The sequence below is a fragment of the Mesocricetus auratus genome, unplaced genomic scaffold (assembly GCF_017639785.1).
Source record: "Mesocricetus auratus isolate SY011 unplaced genomic scaffold, BCM_Maur_2.0 Super-Scaffold_100025, whole genome shotgun sequence".
In the NCBI taxonomy this organism is placed as follows: domain Eukaryota; kingdom Metazoa; phylum Chordata; class Mammalia; order Rodentia; family Cricetidae; genus Mesocricetus; species Mesocricetus auratus.
In genome coordinates this window covers 25156421-25177603 of record NW_024429206.1, presented here as the reverse complement: position 1 = coordinate 25177603, position 21183 = coordinate 25156421, and the positions used below count along the sequence as shown (strand labels likewise).

The window sequence follows — 21183 nt, the reverse complement described above, 5'->3', positions numbered from 1 at the left end:
CAGCTATGTTGTATTTTCAAGACTATCCTGGGCTCCATTAATACCTGGGTTTTGGGGAAAAAGGAAATGGTAGGCGTGGAAGCAGAGGAACGTTCAGTGGCATAGCCCTTGCTCAGAGCCATCCAGCAAAGTATGGGGTGTGGCTCAGTGGTAAAGCACCAGCTAAAATCAGGGCTGGGGACAAAGCTCAGCATCCGAGTATCACACATGCACAGGACCGCATACAAATAGACCCCTGAGACTTGTAAAGCCCCTGTTCTTCAGGGATCACTTTGTGGGTGGCAAAGTCGAAGTCTCTGTGGAGAAGCACTAGGAGCACCTGAGCTCACACTGGTTTTGGAGTTCGTGTGGGCCGCTTCAGCTCCGCAAGTCCCCATTTCTCCGTCTGCAGGGCAGTCTCAGATCTGTGCTACCTCAGAAAATAACACAGGGTAAAACTGAGCTATGATGGCACATGCCTGCAGTCTGAGGATTCAGGGGATTGAGGCAGGAGGATCTCAACTTCCAAGCCAGCCTAGGCCACACAGAAAAGAGAGGCTGTATGAGGTTATTTGCTGTGATGGTGCTGAACATGAAAACCCAGGGTCTTGCACACACAGACAAGTCCTTATTCACTGACGGACAGCCCTAGCCTTCGGACGTCAGCGGTGCTTCCAGTATGTTACTGATTTTAGCAGAAGGCATGCTTATTGTAGAAAATACACATAACACCGAAATAAAGCTTGATGTGTTGTTCCTAAGATGCTAGCGTCTGAAAAGGTGTTTTGGAAAGTGCCTATGCAAGTCACTCTCTGGAGCTCCAAACAGTCATCCAATACTCTCCCTTGGCATCAGGGCACCATAGGCACTATGTTTATGTTTACTGTGTTAAGCAACAAATATGAAATATCCAGGCTTGGAGGGTAACTCAGAAATAAGAGTGTAGTTTACCATAGTTTATCTGTACAATGTCTATCCCCAACACTCTCCCCCTCTCCCTCCTTCCCTCCCTCTCTCCCTCTCTCTCTCTCTCATATATGAAGTATCCAAAAGGAAGAAGGGAAGGCAGGCTGGTGAGACCGCTCAGTGGATAAAGGCACCAGTCAGACCATTACGTCAAAATCAAGTACGACTGGTGGACACCCAAAAATGTCTGACAACAAGGTGTCAAGAAGATCCTAGGGCCAGATCCTAAAATCCAACAATAGTTATGGGAGCAAGAAAACCAAGCACATGCTGCCCTATGGCATCCAGAAGTTCCTGGTCCACAGCATCAAGGAGCTGTTAGTGCTGAGTGTGCAGTCTTTCTCTTATGCTGAGTGCCTCCAAAGTTAAGATTAATGCGAATGCCTTGATCCATTGAGCTGTCTCACCAGCCCAAGTCTTTCCTTCCATTCAGCATGCCCTCATGTTGGCCATTCTAGGAGATCCAACATCCGTGGCAAAACAGCAATGCACATAATTTTTTTTCTTAAAGGTCTGAGTAGCCATGAATGACATGGAACTGGCTGTGTTGATCACACAAATCTTGAGAAAAAAACTTCTCCTGCCTCTGCCTCCCAAGTGCTAGGATTATAGGCATGCACCACCACAATGGCTAGAACAATTTTTTACATGAATACTTTTATTACCTGGACCCGTCACTAAGAATCTGCAGGCCTTTCTATTTACTTCTGTTTTCTCAATTTTAAATGACTGGTGAAAATAGGCTATCCACTGTCAGTTTTCTTTCCTTTAAAAATTATTTGTTTTATTGTTTTATGTGTTTTACCTGCCTGCATATACAGTCAACACATGAGTATCTGATGTCTGCCTAGGTCAGAAGACGGTGTTGGGAATCGAACCTAGGTCCACTGAAAGAACACGTCCTCTTAACTACTGAGCCAACTCTCCAGCCAGTCATTTTCTTTTAACTAACAATTTCATTTTAGTGTATGGATGTTTTGCCTACATGCATGTCTGTGCACCATGTGCATGCAATGCCTATGGAAGCCATTAGAGGGCATCGGATGTCCTGGACCTGGAGTTCTAGCTTTGAGGCACCATTGTGGGTGCTAGAAATTGACCCTGGGTCCTCTGGAAGAGTAGCCTCTTAACCACTTAGCCATATCTCCAGCCTTTCCATTAATTTAAAAAAATTTAGCCAGACAGTGGTGGCGCACACCCTTAATCACAGCACTTGGGAGGCAGAGGCAGGAGGATCTCTGTGAGTTCAAAGCCAGCCTGGTTTACAGAATAAGTTCCAGGACAGCCAGTGCTACACGGAGAAACCCGGTCTGGAAAAACAAAACAAAAAATAAATTATTGTGTATGCATGATACGGGCAGTCAAAGAACAGTCACTGCTCTCTCCATCTTCATTGGGACCTGGGATTGAACTCAGGTTACAGGCTTGTGTAGCAAGATTCTTTATCCACTGAACCATTCCTGCCTCAGCCTCCTAAGTGATGGGATTATCAGGTAAGTTACCACCATGTTCAGCTCCCCCCCAATTTTGAAAAATTAAAAGTCTTCAGAAGAAGTGTTAAATTTTGTGTTTTAGACAGCCTGTGTAGCATAGGGCCGACTTAATGGTTTTTCAATTTCAACCTGCCAAGTACTGGGTTACAAGCATGCATTACCACACCCTGTGTAAAATCAGTACATCAATGCTGCCTCCACTCTTGAGGATCATAAAAACTTGGCAGTCACTTTTCCTAGGGCAGTAAGAAAGGCACTGTTGTATCTCTGGGCAGTCTGTGCAATGACCTTTTGTAAGGCTCTCAGTTGTTAAGAAATTCACAGCTACCAGGCTCAAATAGGCAGGCCTGTCAGCCCTGCTACTCAAGAGGATAAAGTTAGAATATCTCAAGTTCAAAAGCAATTTACAAAGTAAAGGTAAAAAGAGCTGTGTGTAGCATGTCTTGAATCCTAGTACTCAACAAGCTGGGCAGGTGGATGTCTATGAATTCCAGGCCAGCCAAGGTTACAAAGTGAGACCGTCTCAAACACACACACACAAACACACACACTGGGTTTGGGGGAAAGACCACATATCTAATCCCCGTGTAATGAATCCACAAGGCAAGTTGGACAGGACATCATTTATTCCCATTTTACAGATGAGGAGACAAACTCAGACAGTCGCTGTGATCACCCCACTCCAGACTGATAGGGAACACACTGACTCCAGCGGCTCAGGATTCTTGGGTTCCCTACCTTCCCTCTGCAGCCACAACACCAGTTACTTCTCAAAACAGACATTCCAAATCAAGCAAGAGCCTTTTCAGATGCTTCTGACAGCCACAGCAGACGTCCGCCAGACCCCACAAGCATACACAGCACGAGGGAGGTGTGTTCGGAAACCCAAATCTGGGTGTGGCCACACTGCCCTCAGTAAGAGCGCACAAAAGAATGCCAGTTTTTTGTTTTGTTCTGGTCAATTACTTCTAGTCTGAGTTCTATTTATTGAGAGCTTACTCTGTCCCAGGTACTTGACTTGGGACCCAGAACAAGGCAGACAAGCAAGGGTTCCGCCCTGTGAAGCTCATGTCCTAATGCACTCTGCAGCAGCTCACACGCCAATGCTGGAACTCAGTGGCAGAGTGTTTGCCCAGTGAGGGCTGCAGCTACGGCTGAGCAGGAGAGCCTTTGCTGAGAGTCTCCCAGGGAAGGAGGAGCAGAGGCTGAGCAGGAGAGCCACTGTCTAGCATCTCCTAGTGAGGGCTGCAGCAGGGCTCAGCAGGGGAACAACTGTCTACCCTGCAGGAGGCTCTGGATTCCACCCCCAGGACTGCAAAATGAAAAGCAAGGAACAATTCTTAAGTGCCAACGAGACTGGTGAGCTGCCTACATCAGGGTTTGGTGCAGTTCCCAAGGGGGCCTCATTTCAAGGTAAGGTACCACCACTTCATTTCTCCGACACTGGTAACTTTTGGAGAATTCTTAAACAATCCGTAGCAGCCACCATTGTGCGTCCAGGACACATGCATTCCAGCCCACGACAGTCTCTACCATTTCCTCCCATCTCACAACTAGGTGACCTGCCTAATTCCCACTTTTGCTATGCAATTGACTGCCCTTGTCACTGGCACTGGAGCAAATACATAGCCAAACAAGATCATTTCAGAAACCATCAAGTCATACAAAAGAAAGAAAAGCACCAATGCAACCAATAGGACAGGATTGGTGGAAAGGGCTACTTCGGATGGAGTGTCTGAAGAGGCAACTGTTTGGAGGCAAAGTTGCCAAGGACTGAATCGCATTGACAAGTCTGCCAACAGAAAGGAAAAATGCTTGCAGCAAACAAGAGGGACAAGCCCATACCTGGAGCCTGTGAACTGCTTGGGTCAGCAAAGAAACAGCAAGAACGTGGTGGGTTGGACCATCACAAAGGAAGGCCACAAGAGGGGCTAAATATCACTCCACTATGCAGGCCACAGCCTATGAACTGCTTGGGTTAGTAAAGAAACAGGAAGAATGGGGTGGGCTGGTCCGTCCAAAGAAAGAACACAGGAGGGAGTAAATACCACTCCACTATGCAGGCCACAGCCTATGAGCTGCTTGGGTTAGTAAAGAAACAAGCTAGATCAAACACAGGAGGGAGTAAATATCCCTCCACTATGCAGGCCACAAAGATAGTTCAGGGTTTTAATCTAAGAGCAGAGGGAAGCCTTTGAAGAGTTTTTAACTGGGAAATGGCATGATCTGTTTTATGTTTTTCAAAAGCTGACTTGAAGTAATGTGGTTGGAAACAGAAGTAGTATATAGTAAGTGACAATGGCTAAGACCAGGAAGGTAGCAGAATGTACAAAAAGACAACAGGTGCTGCCAGTCATCAGGGTGAGAGGGGTGACAAGGGAGCCATCAAGGTCAACTTCAGGGCTGCGCCTTACTCTAACACTCTGTAGCTATGGGATGGCTGGAAGAGGGAGGGCCTACGTGTAAGCAAGAGATCAAAATTAACTGGGATGGATACTTTTTGCTAAATTCAGCCTTCCTAGATTCCTGACATCTTCTTCACCCCTTGGATCCAAGCAGTCTTCAAATTTATGTCTGAGATCCAATATTCCATTGGATGTACTCTGCTTCATCCCCATTCTGTCTTAAGTCCACTACTGTCAAGCCCCATGTTTAGATCCCCTGCAGCTGGGAATGAAGAAAAGCATTTCACAGACACCACTTTCTAGGTCCCTCCCACCAACTTTTACCTTTGGCAACAGGCCCAGTCTTGTCTAAATGTGTTAGCCAGCATCACTAGCTAGTTTCATGAAGCAGGCACTGAAGTGATGAGTCCAAGAGGTCTCCAGCAGAGAGGAGTGCCATGTTAAGATGGCACTACTTCTCAAGGCACTGAACCAAAACACCATATGCAACCAAGATGAATGAGCAAGCCAAGCCCCAAGAAACTTGGTTGCAGACCACAGTTTGATCCCAAGTTTACCTGACAGTTAATGGAGTTGGACAGCACTGTTTTACTCCATGGCCAGGAACTTTGGAACACGCTCTTAGCCTCACAGCATCTTTTCAAGAAGGCCACAGAGAGCATCGTTCCCCATTTTACAAATAAGAAAACTGAAGCCCAGAGCAAAAAAAAAAAAAAAAAATCTCTAGTCAAGGTCTCTCTCCATTTGGAACCCGGAGGTCCTGAAATTTACTATGTAGTTCAAGCTGAACTTGAACCCGATCCTCCTTCCTGTCTTTGCCTATATAGAGTGCTGAGATTATAGAACAGTGCCTTAATTATTTCTTGCAGGTAACAGGAATCTCGTCTAGGTGGAGACTCACCTTGTAGCATTAAAAAACACATTCTGCACCCTTATAAAACAGCCACCTTGTTCTCTGGTGGTCCTCAGGTTTTACCTTAACACTCACAAACTTCTTTGGGTGTCAGGGTCTTTTGCCACACAGTCAAAGGCTTTGTTCTGTCTCTCTTCTCTCTACCCCTCTTCTCAGTACTGGGTGAAGACAGAGTCCACCCTGGGGCCCATGAGAAAACAGCACCTTTCAGTTTGGGAGGAGTCAAACAAGAAGAGAGATCTAAGTATGCAAGAACAGTTTCAATGGGAAAAGTGGGGGCCACCAGGAAGAATATGGGAAGTTCCTCCAGAGCCACAGTCACTTCTTCAGGGCACCCAGGTTCTTTAGGGCCTCCTGGGCCTGGGCCAGCTGCTGCTGCAACCTCTGGCGTGTGCTCTCGCTGGATGCTCGCTTCAGGAGGCCCTGCATCTCCTCTACCACAGCCCGATGGCCAGGAGTGTTGTGGAAGAGCCGCACGGCACGGTCCCCACAGGAGGCCAGGAAGCGGCCAGTGATATCAAAAGTCAAGTCAGCAATACACTCCCCATGGACACACTCGAAGCACTCCTCCTTCTCCCCACGCCTCGTGTTGAAGAGATGAATACTGGTGCCAGTGGCCAGGGCCAGCACATGGGTGTCAGGGGAGAGTGCCAGGCGGCAAGGCATGGTGCTTGCCTCTTCAAAGCAGCCTGTCCTTAGCAAGTAGGGGTCCTGCTGCTTCTTGTATTCCACATCTGTGTCCCACAGCTTCCATGTGCCGTCCTTGGAGACAGAGGCCATCCTGCAATGTGAAAGATCATAGCTAGAATCCCAGTAACCCCAGCTTGGAAGGGACTGCAGCTAGGAAGCCAAGTCTGCATCTTGCCAAGAATCAAATCCTCCACCCATGTCAGACCTACAGCCCAGGCCTACTGCTCAGCTGGTTCACACCTATAACCCAGCACTAAGGGCTGAGGTAAGGGCAGGAGGATCAATGTGAGTTCAAGGCCAGCCTGAGCTACCAGGAGAGACCCTGTCTCAAAACCACAAGCAGAACAAAACAAAACAAAAAGATTGCCAGGCAAGGCAGTACACACCTATCTACATCTCAGGACTTGAGAGAGGCAGGTGGATCAGGACTTCAAGGTCAGACTTGGCTATCTGTATTAAAAAAGACTAACCAACCAAAAGAACAAAGGAAGAAAATGCACTCACCTCCGAGAGTCATTGGAGAAAGCGAAGGAGTGGACAGAGGCAGAGTGACCCTTCAGCTCAAAGGCTCTCTGCACCTCCTGGAACTCCCCTTTCTTCCCGAAGCAGACCTCCCAGACCTTCACATCTGGTGTGAAGCCACACGAACCCACAAACCTGTCACAGAACCCACACTCTTAAAGCTCAAATAGAGACATCTTGTTCCTAACAAATCTTAGACATCTCTCTTTCCTGACAAATAGTACTTTTTGGTGCTGCCAGGCATGGATCTAGGATCTTATACAGGGCTAGAGATCTACAGCTAGAGCTCCAGCCTAGGAACCTTTTTAAAGTTTTGTGCCAGGTATGGACAATCCCAGCTAGTCTGGAGGCTAAGGCAGGACCATCTCAAGTTCAATGCCTTCCTGAGCTAACAGAGTAGATGGGAAGGAAGTATGGAAAACTTAGCAGGATCTTGTCTCAAACTAAAATTAAAATAACAAGACTGGGTGTAGTGATGCCCACTTCTAACCCCAATGCTAGAGGCAAGAAGAGGTGGCTCTCTTGTGCACTTGAGACGACCCTGATTTATACAGTAAGTTCCAGGCTGGTAAAGACTCCTCACTAGATTCCGTCTCAGAACAAATAAAACCAAACAAACATTTTAAAAGGGCAGGCATGGTGGCACACGCGTTTAATCCAAGATCTCAGGAAGCTGAGGCAGGCAGATCTCAATGAGTTCCAGGCCAGCTGGTCTACATAATAAGTTCCAGAATAGCGATGGATATACAAAGAGTCCCAAAGCCAGTAACAAAACAAGTGAAATGAAGTCCCTAAATAAGTGAGGGCTTCCAATGGTGTGCAGTGGTTGAGTGTTTGCCTAGCATGTGCAATGCTCTGGCTTCCACCATCAGCACTGCAAAAATAAATACACCTTAGGTAAGAAATAGACACTAGAACTATGGGGGCTTGCAGGAAATCCTTCCACTGTTTGGAGAGGTACCACTGATAGCCAGATGTCCCCACCCACGCCTCAAAACCACCTCAGCTCTGTACCTGTTCTCTTCCTTACCTGCTACATGGGGAGATAACAGCGTAAGTATTATTCATCTGGTTGGTGTTGATTGTGTACAGCACCTGACCTTTCAGATTCCAGATAAGAACAGTCGTGTCACTGGAGGCAGTCATGATGAACTTCCCTGACGAAAAGAAAGTTGTAAGGCCAAAGCTATGACCAGACCAACTGTCACCTCTAAGTATGGCTCTTACTATATGGCTCTCATGGACTCGAGGGAAGCACAGGGTCACAGCTCCTCGGTCACATGGACGACAGGTAAACCTCAGGCACTGTCAACTCATTCAACAAATACAACTCAGAAGGCTGGCAAGACTGCTCAGTGGGTGGAGGTACTCGTCACCTAGCCTGATGATCTGAGTCAGCTCCCATGTGTTGAAATGACTGGGCTGACTTCTACAAGTTATCCTCTGACCCCCACATGTGCGCTCTTGCTCTCTCTCTCTCTGTCTCTGTCTCTCTCTCACACACACACAGTTAAAAGGGAGGGGGTGGAGAGATTGCTCAACAGTTAAGAACACTGGCTTAGTCTGCAGCTCACACTTGGCTGAACCTCTACTCCCAGGGTACCCACAGCCTTTCTGGCCTCTGTGAGCACGGCATGCAGGTGATGCACAGACATACACTCAGCAAAACACCCAACACATAAAAGAAAAATAGATAAATATTTACAGCAGACAAAACAAAGAACAAGTCATGACTCAGGCACTTTCTCATGCCTTCAGTGAGCTCCCTCCCTACCTGTGTCAGCAATGCCAATGTTGATGATGGATGCCTTGTGCTTTTTAGGGAAGTCCTCTGGGGTGGCTGTGAAAGTAAATCCCCCGTCTTCTTTCTTGGTCATCTTAAAGACACGGAGGGTGTCCCCATTGGCCAGCCAAACAATGAAGGCTCTAAGAGACAGCAAAAGAGAGGTCATTTCTTTTTTCTTTTTTTGGTTTTTAAAGACAGGGTTTTTCTGTATTGTTTTGGAAACTCGCTCTTGTAGACCAGGCTGGCCTCGAACTCACAAAGATCCGCCTGCCTCTGCCTCACAGGTGCTGGGATCAAAGGTGTGCGACACCAATGCCCGGCTGAGAGGTCATTTCTCTTTTTTTTTTTTAAGATCTATTTATTTAGTACATATATGCCTGCATGCCAGAAGAGGGCACCAGATCTCCTTATAGATAGTTGTGAGCCACCATGTGGTTGCTGGGATTTGAGTTCAGGACTTCTGGAAGAGAAGTCAGTGCTCTTTTTTTTTTTTTTTTTTTTTTTTTTGGTTTTTCGAGACAGGGTTTCTCTGTGGCTTTGGAGGCTGTCCTGGTACTAGCTCTTGTAGACCAGGCTGGCCTCGAACTCACAGAGATTCGCCTGCCTCTGCCTCCCAAGTGCTGGGATTAAAGGCATGCACCACCAACGCCCGGCCGAAGTCAGTGCTCTTAACCACTGAACCATCTCTCCAGCCCGAGAGGTCATTTTTTGAACCTGGACAAAAGCCTAAGTGTTCTGGATCCCAGGGAAAATCAAGATTATCCCTCTTGCTCTATGGTAGTGTCTTTTTTTTTTCCTCTTTACATACCAACCCCAGGTACCCCTCCCTCCCGGTTCTCAACCTCCCCAACTTCCCACCCATCTTACTATAGATCCCTTGATTCAAAATCTTTATTTTTTATTTTTTTGGTTTTTCGAGACAGGGTTTCTCTGTATTGTTTTGCAAAATATTTTTTTTTAACTTTAAAACTTTTCTTTGTCCACCACATACCTGATGCCCTTGGAGGTCAGAAGAGGACATTGGCTCCCCTTAGAGTAGAGTTATAGACAGTTGTGAACTGCCATGTGGGTGCTGGTAATTGAACGTGAGTCCTGTGTTAGAGCAGCTAGTATTCTAAACTCCTGAACCAGCCGCTCAAAATCTCATAAAAACCATTCAGAGGGTTAATGAGATGGCTCAGCAGATTAAAAAGCACTTGCTTGGCAAGGCTAATGTGACTTAACTCAGGAACCCATATAGTAGAAGGAAAAAACACAAACAAACAAAGAACAAAATACAGTAATTCAAGGACAGGATGTATCTCAGTAGTAGGCTCTGGGTTTGAGCCTTAGCACTAAAACATTAAAAACATTACAAAGTACCCCCCTAAATGGAAGAGGCTTTGAGACTCCTAAGGCCGCACCCAAGGTTATAGAAATAGTAAACAACAGCCGGGTGTTGGTGGCACGCGCCTTTAATCCCAGCACTCGGGAGGCAGAGGCAGGCGGATCTCTGTGAGTTCGAGGCCAGCCTGGTCTACAGAGTGAGTTCCAGGACAACAGCCTCCAAAACAATACAGAGAAACCCTGTCTCGAAAAACCAAAAAAAAAAAAAAAAAAAAGTAAACAAGTGCTGGGAAGAGAAGGATGCTGGATACACAACCCCAAGACACAGCTTTTGTGAGGCATGACCCACGATACAGAGGGGACGGCATTTTATGATTTGGCTCCCAAAGAGTAGTCCATTATTGTTGGTTTTTCAAGACATGGTTTCTTTTTTGTGGTTTTGGAGCCTATGCTGGAACTCACTCTGTAGACCAGGCTTGCCTCAAATCACAGAGATCCGCCTGCCTCTACCTCCCAAATGCTGGGATTAAAGGTGCGTACCACCATTGCCCAGCCAGTACTTTTAAACATCCTCTTACCCATATTCCTGTAAGCAACCCCAATAAACTCACTGGTTTCCAAAGCTACACACAGTGCAATCTCTCTTTGGTCTATTATTGATGCCCTATCTAGGTTACACGGACGTTTGCGGGCTGGAGAGATGGCTCAGTGGTTAAGAGCACTGGCTGTTCTTCCAGAGGACACTGGAAGGTCACTGCATGGCAGCTCACAATTGTCTGTAACTCCAGGATTTGACATCCTCAGACATGCATGCAAAGCACCAATGCAAATAAAGTAATTAAAAAAAAAAAACAAACGACTGCTCATATTTCCCTGAACAAAGGCACACAAGGCCATACTGAACCCCAGCTCTGCGGAGACTGAGGCACAAGTTCAAGGCCAAGCTGCATTATACAGTAATAACAATAAACAAGGCCCTGTGTCCTGTCTTAACCAACACACTAAAACACTAACAAAAACTCACAAGGCAAGAAAGGCTGAGGGTGTAGCCAGCATGTGTGATTCCCCAAGTTCAGAAAAGAGAAAAAAAGAAAAAAGGATCCTCCTAGTCATAAGAGTTTCTAAAATTCATGGCAAAGCTAGATTTTAGAACATCCAAAAGAATGACTTTCCCCTCTCTGCTTCCTTTTTATAGAGGCTGCAGGAGGTGCCCACACTATGTAGGTGCTCTCTTTATGTCATCCCAAGGCAGACTCTTGGTCCCTCCTCACTAACCCACTGGACTTGGGAAGGCCAAAGCTAGGAGCTGGGCTTTTGCAGGCAAGCCCGAGGCTCTGTCCTGTCCCACCTGCAGTCAGGACTGAAGCGCACCAAGGTGGCATGGTCCAGCTCCACATTGGCTCTCATGCTACGGTGTTCCCGCTGAAGGAAATCTTTGGTGCTCCAGATTCGGACAGTGCGGTCATCGGCACAGGTGGCCAGATACTTGCCATTGCTACTGAAGTCCATGCAAGATATGTTCCCACTATGGCTCTGAGGAAGAGAGTTCAAAAGGACAGATGAGACACTCTCCAGTGGGTTTCGAGGCTGAACCTAGTGGTCCTGGTGCCTGAATGACCAACAAGCCAAGGACAGAACAGAATAAACTAGCCCTGGTAGTTCTGTTCTATAATCCCAGCTACTCAGGAGGCTGAAGCAGTAGGATCTCAAGTTCAAGGCCTCCCTGGGCTACAGAGAAAATCTGAAGCCAGCCCAAGCAATTTGGTGAAACCATCTCAAAATTATAAGTATAAGAAAATAAACAGCGGGGTGTTGGTGGCATACGCCTTTAATCCCAGCAGATGGATCTCTGTGAGTTCAAGGCCAGCCTGGTCTACAAAGCAAGTTCCAGGACAGCCTCCAAGACAATACAGAGAAACCCTGTCTCAAAAAACCAAATAAATAAATAAATAAACAGTAGAAAGTAGGCTAGGATTTCAGCTCAGCAGTAGAGTAGCCTAGAGTTCCCCATAAGGTGCTCAGCTGAAGAGCACCTATGTAGAATCTGACAATCAAGGACTGGAAGTGTGTCTCAGTGACAGAGTGCTCATCTAACACGCATAAGAGCCTGGATCCAACCCTGGGTACTACGGGGAGGGGGGGAAGCAGAGAGGTCAGAATGGGGTATGTCTACTCTCTTGGTAAGCATTAGAGGCACATGTAATATGCACAGATTACTACAAAGGATAAAGTCTGTGGAGTTTGGGTCTTCATGTTCTCAGGCTGCATGTGTTCAGTACCCAGGAGTACCAAGTACCTTTAATGCTGCAGCCAGAAGGCGGTGGGTAAAGTTGTGTTGCTGAGGCTTCTCCTTGCGAACCTGCTGATTCTGTTTCTGCTTCTTGGATCCTGACTTCTTGGCTTCATTTGTTTTTTGCCCTAGAAGGAATGGTCATGTCATTTATCCATGCACTTACCTTACTGAGTACCTAGGACTTACCCAGGCTCCGGGTGGAGTACCAAGGCATGAGCCAGGTTTGGCCCTTGTCCTTGAGGAGAGAAAGTGATATGTGCAGAAAGAGGCTTGGGAGGTCTGGAGGATGCTTCAGTAGGTAAACTGCTTGCTCTCCAAGTGTGAGGAACTTGAGTTTGATACCTACAACCCACATAATGCCAGGTACAAAAAAAAAAAAAAAAAAAAAAAGCCAGGTGGTGGTGATGGCACACACCTTTAATTCCAGAACAGGAGGCAGAAGCAGGCAGATCTCTGTGAGTTCCAGACCAGCCTGGTCTACAGAGCAAATGCCAGGACAGCCTCCAAAGCCACGAGAAACCCTGTCTCAAACCAAAACAAGAACAAATGCCAGGTACAGCAGCATTTGGCACGCACTTATAACCTCAGCACTAAGGAGGTGGAGCCAGAAAGGTCTCTGGGGCTCTCTGGCCAGTCAGCCTGATCTAATAAGTTCCAATCAATATGAGAGAGACCCAATCTCAACAGAAGCAACCAGCATTCCTAATGATACACAAGGCTGTTCTCTGATTTCCATGTGCACAAGATGTATGTCCATTTCCCCACCCACAGGGACATTTAAAAAACAGGACGGGGGCCAGGGATATAACTTAATGGTAGAGGACTTGCCTAGCATATACAAGGTCTCAAGTTCAATGACCAGATATATTAAAAACAAACAAACAAATGGAGCTGGAGAGATGGCTCACTAGTTAAAAGCACATACTGCAAGGTGGCACACGCTTTTATTCCCAGCACTTTGGAGGCAGAGGCAAGCGGATCTCTGTGAGTTCAGGGCCACCTTGGTCTCCAGAACGAGTTCCAGGACAGCTTCCAAGGCAATACAGAGAGAAACCCTGTCTGGAAAAAAATCAAAAAATAAGAAAAATTTAAAAAAGCATATACTGCTCTTTCAGAGAACCAGAGTTTACCTCCTGACACTCAAATCAGGTGGCTCACAACCAACTATAACTCTAGTTCCAGACAGTATGGCACCTTTGGCCTCCAGGGACACCCGCACAAACATTGACAAACCAACAGGCACATGTACATAATTTTAAAAATGTTTAAGCTTTTTTTTTTTAATTAGAAAGGCTTAGAAATCAGACCTGAGTTCAATTCGGTCTTCATCACTGAGTGATCTTTTTTCTGTTTTTAAAGCCACACTGAGGACTGAAACTATAGTCCCATGCATGCCAAGGATACACACTCTACATCCCCAGGCCTCAAAGTCATCTTGCAGAGGCTGCTTGCTGAGTCTGTACAACTGGCCCTGAGCTGACACAGCTGGGTGGGCTCTTGGCCAGTGTAGTGCAGTGTGGATTCTAGTCCCGCATCCCAATGTGGGCAACAACACACAAGAAAGCCTGAAGAATCTCATTTTGGGGAAGTTATTTAATTGAAACCAGGCCTGGTGGTCTATGCCTACAATTCTAGCACTCAGGAGGTGGAAGCAGGAACACTAGGAGGTCAAAGTTGGACTTGGCTACATAGTGAGTACAAGGCCAATCTGGACTTCCCTTTCTTAAAGCAAAAAACAACCAAGCAAAAACACCGAAGTCTGAGAATTGAATGAGACAATATAATCAAGTTACAAGCCAGAAGTGCTCCTACAATGATGAGAAAGTACAAGAGAAGCCATGTGCAGTCAGTGTCACACGCCGGTAATCCCAGTAAGAGCGTGGGGCAGGAGGATTACAAGGATTGCTACGTAGTGATAACCTGTAATTAAATCAACCATTAGTTTATCTGACAGAAATAAAGTTCAGGGCAGGGGTGGGCTGGAGACATGTCTCAACTTGGTAAGCCATAGTAAGCCTGAGTTCAAATCCACACAGTGGAAGAGAACTGACTACCAAGAGAGAGTTGTCCTCCAACCTCCACACAGGCACGGTGACACACAAAATGAGATGCCCCCTAGTTCTATGAGGAACTACAACCTAATGGACTTGACTTGCTACATACAATGGGCCTCTACTATCCATGTTGACCTCTGGAACCACCGAGATGCTGGTCTTTTGTGAGTACTGGGATAAAATGTAGCACCTTAGGTATCATAGGAAGACTGAGCTGTGCTCCTGGCCTCTCAGAGTGGGATCCTAGGTCTAAGGCTGAGTCACGTGCCCAGCCTCTAGATGTTGTTTTGGAATCCCTGCCTTGTTGGGTTTGGACACTATCTTTCTTCTTTGGCCATCCTTGAGCTCATCACAGGTGGAGGTAGGGTGGGGGCGGGGCGGGGTGTAGCTCAGGGATAGTCACTTGGGTTTCACCTGTGCATCCCAATGCTCTCGAGACTGAGGCAGAAGAATCCCAGAGTTGAAGGCCAGTCTGGACTACAATGAACCTGTATCAAAACAAAAGAACCCACCGCAATGGGTTCCAGATCCCCGACTTCCATTCCCTGAAAAAAAAAAAAAAAAGCAGGACCACCCTTGTTCCCTTTATAGTATTGACTCTCCTGTGGAATTTAATAATTGTATTATTTCGCTGGCATTTTCAGATGCTTACAATTCAGATCTACAGTGTAGATGGGCACTTTTACATGCTTCTAATTTACTGAACGAATTAAAAAGAGCTTATCAATAGTTCAGCCACCGTTCCTGCAGGTCAGAGTTGGCCGAAGAGTATTTCCAAATGACCCCACTTTCCAACTACGTGACCACATAGCAAACTTCGGGACTTAGCTAAACTAAGTTTTCGTAGCAGCCCCGGGGGCGGGGAGGGTGTGGTGGGTGTCCCAGGAAAAAGTCACCTACAACCTAGGGCCGTAGCACCCAGGTTCCAAGAGTCCGGCCCCTGGAGGGTAACCAACCCCGAAAGGGCGAGCCGCTGTCTGCACGGGAGGTTTATCTCACAACCGGGGAGAATGAGGTTCGTTGAGTCTCCGGGCTCCTCAGACCACGCGGCGGCCGGGATCAAAGTCCCCCCCGGAGTCACCGCCACCCGGGTCCGGTATACTTACGGACGGGCTGGCTAGTTTTGTCCTCCTCGGCCCGCAGCCAGCCTCGGGCCACCGCCGCCGTGGCCACTAGGGCCAGCAGTCCCACCAGCAGGGACAGCCCCACGAGCTCCGGCATCTGCGGCAGCTCCATGTCTGCAGGACCGCGGCTGCCACCTCAGCCTACGACGCCGGCGTCCTCACGTCTCGGCGCACGAGGGGCGGGGGAGGACAGTTGGCGCGCCTCGAGGGGCGGGACCAGCCGGTGTGGAGCTCCTTGGGGCGTGGCCTGGTCCAAAGCGTGCCTCTGGGGGCGGGGCCCAACCCAGACAGTGTCCTATGAGAAGGAACCTGGCGGTTGGCGCGCTCGGCGGGGCGGAGCTTGGCCGCGTGCGCGCCTCGAGGGCGGGGCCAGGCCGTTAGCCGGTTCTGTGAGGCGGGGCCGGGCGGTTGGAGCGCTCTGTAGGGCGGAGCCTGACTGCTTGCGCTGCCCGAGGTGCTGGGCCCGGCCGCCGGAGCGCTCTGTAGGGCGGAGCCTGTCCGTTGGCGCGCTTCGACGGGCCGGGCCTAATTGTGGGGCAGAGCTTGACCTTTGAAACGTCCTGACCGTTTTAGTGTCTTGGTGGTCTGAGTGTTAGGAGGAGTACGGCCTGGCCGTTAGCTCGCCCTGAGGGGCGGGGCCTCGCCCGTTTAAGTGAACCGCTTCGTGCGCCTTGAGGGGCGTGGCTTGGAGGGATTGACAAGAGGAGGCAGCACCTAGCCATTGGACAGTCTTTGAGGGGCGGAGCCTGACGGTTAACTGATTGGATCGAAGCTGGGTCTGACAGTTTACTTCGGCACACAGACTCCACGCTCTCTCCGCCTTTTGATCCTTTATTAAAAGCATCGTGGCCATTCTGGATCCTTCCAAGGGACAGGGCAGAGGCTCTTACTCCCACTTTACCTATGCTGCTGCCGGGGAAGAGAAATGCCCTACCGATGGTGTGGAACAGCCCCGCAGAGACCTGGACAGCAAGTGTGTTGTGCAGAGACAATGGCATGAGCATTAGAAAAGAAAAGGCTAGTAAGGTCGGAAGTACCCGGAGACCCTGGAGCGCTGGCTTCATTCCAGCTGGTTATTACCGGAGGGCACGGAGCAAAATCCATTCACTGCGTGTTTTGCACTAACACCGAAGTTAGAAAGCAAGCCAAGTGATAAGCTTAATGGTAGAGGACTTGCCTGGCTTGTACAAGCCCTGGGTTCGATTCCCACCACTGAAAAAGAATAAACAAAACCAAAACGTTGGGGCTGGGGATGTAGCTCCGTCTGTTGGCTGGGTGTTTCCCGAGCTTGTAGGAAGCTGAGTTCTTCAGCACCCCACGAGCCTGTAATCCCACACTAGGGAGCTGGAGGCAGGAAGACCTGAAATTCAAGGTCTTCTTAGTGAGTTCCAGGGCATCTTGAGTTAAAAAAAAAAAAGAGCTGGGCATTGGTGGCGCATGCCTTTAATCCCAGCACTCGGGAGGCAGAGGCAGGCAGATCTCTGTGAGTTCGAGGCCAGCCTGGTCTACAGAGTGAGTTCCAGGACAGCATCTAAAACAGTACAGAGAAACCCTGTCTCGAGGAAAAAAAGAAAAAAAGAAAGCCAACTGGAAGTCCTTGCAAAAAATCCTCCAGGGAGGCGATAAATGTCTGAATTTGGGTGTAGCCTGCAGAATGGAAAGAAAGTTGAAAAGGAGGTACTAATCTAATATGATGATGATAATGATGTTTGTTTTGTTTTAGACAGGGTTTCCGTGTGTAACAGCTCTAGTTGTCCTGGAACTCACTTTGCAGACCAGGCTGGCCTTGAACTCACAGAGCACAACGGGATCAAGGGTTTGTGCCCCCACTACATGGCTAATTTACTAGTATTACTTGGCCATGCTAGAGATCGGATCTGGAACATTCACTATGCTAAACAGCTCTGCACCTGAAGCTGCTACCTAGTCCCTAGAAGAGAGATTCTTTTCTTTTTTTGCGGGGGTGGGGGGGTGGGGGTCTAGTCATGATGGCATATTCCTTTAATTCCAGCAATTGCAAAGAAGCAAGTGGATTTCTCTTGAGTTCAAAGACAGCCTGGTCTATTCAACAAGCTTCAGGCCAGAGAATGCTGCATAGTAAGATTCTTTTTTTTTTTTTAAGATTTATTTATTTATTACATATACAGTGTTCTGCCTACATGCCAGAAGAGGGCACCAGACTGAATTGTAGATGGCTGTGAGCCACCATGTGGCTGCTGGGAATTGAACTCAGTACCTCTGGAAGAGCAGTCAGAGCTCTTAACCTCTGAGCCATCCCTCCAGCCCGCATAGTAAGATTCTTGACTCAAAAATTTTTTTTTGCTGTGAGTTCGAGGCCATCCTGGTCTACAAAGCGAGTTCCAGGAAAGCCTCCAAAACAATGCAGAGAAACCGTGTCTCGAAAAACCAAAAAAATGTTTTTTTGCATTATGTATGTGTGTGTGTCATACATGGGTGTTTGTGTGTACGTGTTTGAGTGCATGTGTGTGCATGTGTGTGAAGGCCAAATGTTGATGTCTGTTGATTTCCATGATTGCCCTCCACCTCATATACCCAGTACTGGAGCAGGGTAGATCTGGAGCGTGCACTTTTGGCCATTCCGACTAAATCAATTTACTCCAAGCATTCTCTGTCTGGGATTACAGACACCATGACATGACACACCCACCCAGTGTTTAAGTCGGTTTCTGATAGCCTAAACTCCAATCCTCATACAAGACAAATGCTTTACCCACTAAATCTTCTCCTCTTAACCTCTGAGCCATCTCTTCAGCCCCGCACTAAGTCTTCTCCTCGGCTGGAAAAGATCTCTGTTGTTTCCTAAAGCAGGGTCTCAATATTGCAGCCCAGACTGGCCTTAAATTTATGGCAATCCTCCTGCCTTCTGAATACTTGGATTACAGGAATTTTCTGGTTTGGTGTTAATCTAGGAGTGGCAGGACAGGGTCACTGTGTTATCCTAGATGGCCTGGAATTCTCTTTGTAGGTCTGGCTGGCCTTGAAGAATCAATTCTTCTGCTTCATTCTCCCAAGTACTGTGAATATAGGCAAATTGGGTGTTGTTATTTTGTTTTGGTTTTTTGTTTGTTTGTTTTTTGATGCAGGGTTTCTCTTTGTAACACTCCCGGCTGTGCAGGAACTCATTGGCTTTGAACTCACTGAGCTCCTCCTGCCTCTGCCTCCCAAATGCTGTGATTAAAGGTGTGCGCCACCACTACCCAGCTAAGTGCATTGTTTAAAAACTAATTTTTTTGAAAAATAATTACAGGCCCTAGTGGTGGCGTACCCCTTTAGTCCCAGCACTCAGGGAGGCAAAGGCAGGCTGATCTCTGTGAGTTCGAGGCCAGCCTGGTCTACAAGAGCTAGTTCCAGGACAGCCTCCAAAGTCACAGAGAAACCCTGTCTCGAAAAACCAAAAAGAAAAAGAATTACAGGGCCCAAGAGATGACTCAGAAGTTAAGAGCACTTGACTGTTCCTCCAAAGATCCTGCATTCAATTTCCAGCAATCACATGGTGGCTCACAACCATATGTAATGAGATCTGGTGCCCTCTTCTGGCCTGCAGGCATACATGCAGGCAGAACACTGTATGCATAAAAAATACATTAAAAAAGAAAAGGTAGAGAACAATGAGTAGTGCAGTCTTACGGACATTTCCACTAATTTCCTTCAGATATAATCAGGAATTTGGCATTGCTATAAGCTGCAGGTTTTACCAAAAACCAGACATATCCTGAAAGATAACATTTGGATTAGAACTGCTTCATTGGGGGAAAATGTTCCTAGAACTGGCACGCCACAGCGAGCTTTGGCGCTCCAAGATGGGTCTTCACTAATGTGCCTGGCCTCACAGTTTCAGCCCTGCTGCCCTGGTCACAAGGACCCTCGAAAGTCACAGGCAAAGACAGAAGCCGAGAGACATAGACAGACAGACAGACACAGAGGTTATCTTCAGTGAGGAACTTCGTTCAGTCAGGGGGGGGGGGCTCATTTCCTTCCCTTTGCCCTTTTCAGGGAACTGGCATCAATTCAGCCCAGGGCAGTGGGGTGGGGAGTGCTGGTCTCTGCCATCTACAAAGAAAGCTGTCTGGGTTTTGGTTTGTTTGTTATGCCGGCTACTTTTTTGTCAATGTGGCACAAACAAGTCACCTGGGAAGAGGGTGACTAATTGAGGAACTGACTCCATCAGACTACCCCGTAGGTGTGCTAGTGGGGCCTTTTCTTGAGGCGTGGCTGGGGTGGGTGGGCAGTTGGGTCCAGCCCTGAGCATATGGGTCTGGGCTGTATAATAAAGGTAGCTGAAGAAGGCAATAAGCAGCGACCCTCCGTGGCTTTGCTTCAGACCCAGCTCCCAGAGTTCCTGCCTTGGCTCACCTCAGTGACCACTGGGACATGGACGTACAAACCACGTAAACCCTTCTTCCTCAAAGTTGCTTTTGGTCTTTGTTTTATCAAGCAATAGAGAGGCAAACTAGGATGTTTGTTTGGTCTGATTCTCTGAGACAGGATCTCAATATGAGAAAACTCAGGAAAGCCTAGGCTGGCCTCAAACTCATGACCATGCTGGAGTCACAAGCATCACTAACACTGCTAGTTGGGAAGGGTTTATTTTTGTCTGCTTTTGTTTTGATTTCTTTTTTGGTGACATTGTTTTTTTTTAACTATTTACTTATTTTATGTATATGAGTGAACCTGTCTTCAGGCACACAAGAGGGAATCAGATCCCATTACAGATAGTCGTGAGTCACCATGTGGTTGCTGGGAATTGAACTCAGGACCTCTGGAAGAGCAACCACTGCTCTTAACCACTGAGCCACCTCTCCAGCCCTTTGTTTTGATTTTTGTGACAGGGTTTCTCTATGTAGTCCCGCTCTCCTGGAATTCACTCTGTAGACCAGGCTGGCCTCAAACTCACAGATCTGCCAGCCTCTGCCTCCCAAGTGCTGGGATTATATTGTCTGGCTGAAGTTTCACTTTAAAGAAGCATTTCAGGGCCGCTGGGGCAATCAATGGTCCGGGCAGTGAAGTATCCAGTGAATGAAACGAATCTGGTGTGTGTGTGTGTGTGTGTGTTGTACGCACATGTCCATGTGGTTTTGTGCACATTTGTATAGGTGCATGTACAGGCAAGAAGTTGACATCAGGTGTCTTTCTTGGTCAATCTCCAACTTCCCCTAGGTCACAATTTCAGTGAAGTTTTTATTAGTAGTTGTATTATGATTCTGGGTCCACAAGCACCAGGTTTCAGTTCAGTTCCTCAGCACCAACGTAAAAGCTAGGCACGGTACTGCACGTACACAATCCCAGTGTTGAAGACATGGAGACAGGCAGATCCCTGAGTCTCTTGAGTGAACCAGTCTAGCTGAATTAGCCAGCTCCAGGTTCAGGGAGAGACCCCATGGCAAAACATAAGCTGGATTTTTGCTAAGGGTCACATTGAGCTCACTCTACCCCAAGGGACCACCTTTAAGACTTAGTACCAGGACTGAAGACGTTCAGACTAAGCAGCTACCAGACTGCCCTTCGGGCAGTCACTTCCCAATGAGAACCAGACAGAAACTGCTGACGAAAGGTCTGGCCTGGCTCCATCTTGCCTCTACTCTGTCCTCTGTCCTTCTCCTCAGGTAGTAAA

The 21183-nt window shown here is 47.6% G+C and overlaps 1 protein-coding gene across 1 annotated transcript; it reads right to left on the bottom strand.

Annotated features, from left to right (window-relative positions):
• Positions 1-3046: 3046 nt before the first annotated feature.
• On the bottom strand, positions 3047-15759 carry Tbl2 (transducin beta like 2). Its single transcript, XM_005080356.4, has 7 exons — positions 15534-15759; positions 12377-12498; positions 11429-11613; positions 8743-8894; positions 7999-8125; positions 6951-7103; positions 3047-6537 (listed from the first exon to the last, which is right to left on the bottom strand). Exons 1-7 carry the CDS (start codon positions 15661-15663, stop codon positions 6075-6077), a joined length of 1332 nt encoding a protein of 443 aa, XP_005080413.1. The 5' UTR covers positions 15664-15759; the 3' UTR covers positions 3047-6074.
• Between the last annotated feature and the right edge of the window lie 5424 nt (positions 15760-21183).

Excerpts from the sequence above, each read along its gene's own strand:
- Tbl2 (XM_005080356.4), bottom strand. The coding sequence starts at position 15,663 with ATGGAGCTGCCGCAGATGCCGGAGCTCGTGGGGCTGTCCCTGCTGGTG. Across the intron at positions 11,614-12,376 it reads TTCTGGCTGCAGCATTAAAG|AGCCATAGTGGGAACATATC; the intron begins GTACTTGGTACT and ends TCTCTTCCTCAG. Across the intron at positions 8,895-11,428 it reads CGCTTCAGTCCTGACTGCAG|AGCCTTCATTGTTTGGCTGG; the intron begins GTGGGACAGGAC and ends GCTGTCTCTTAG.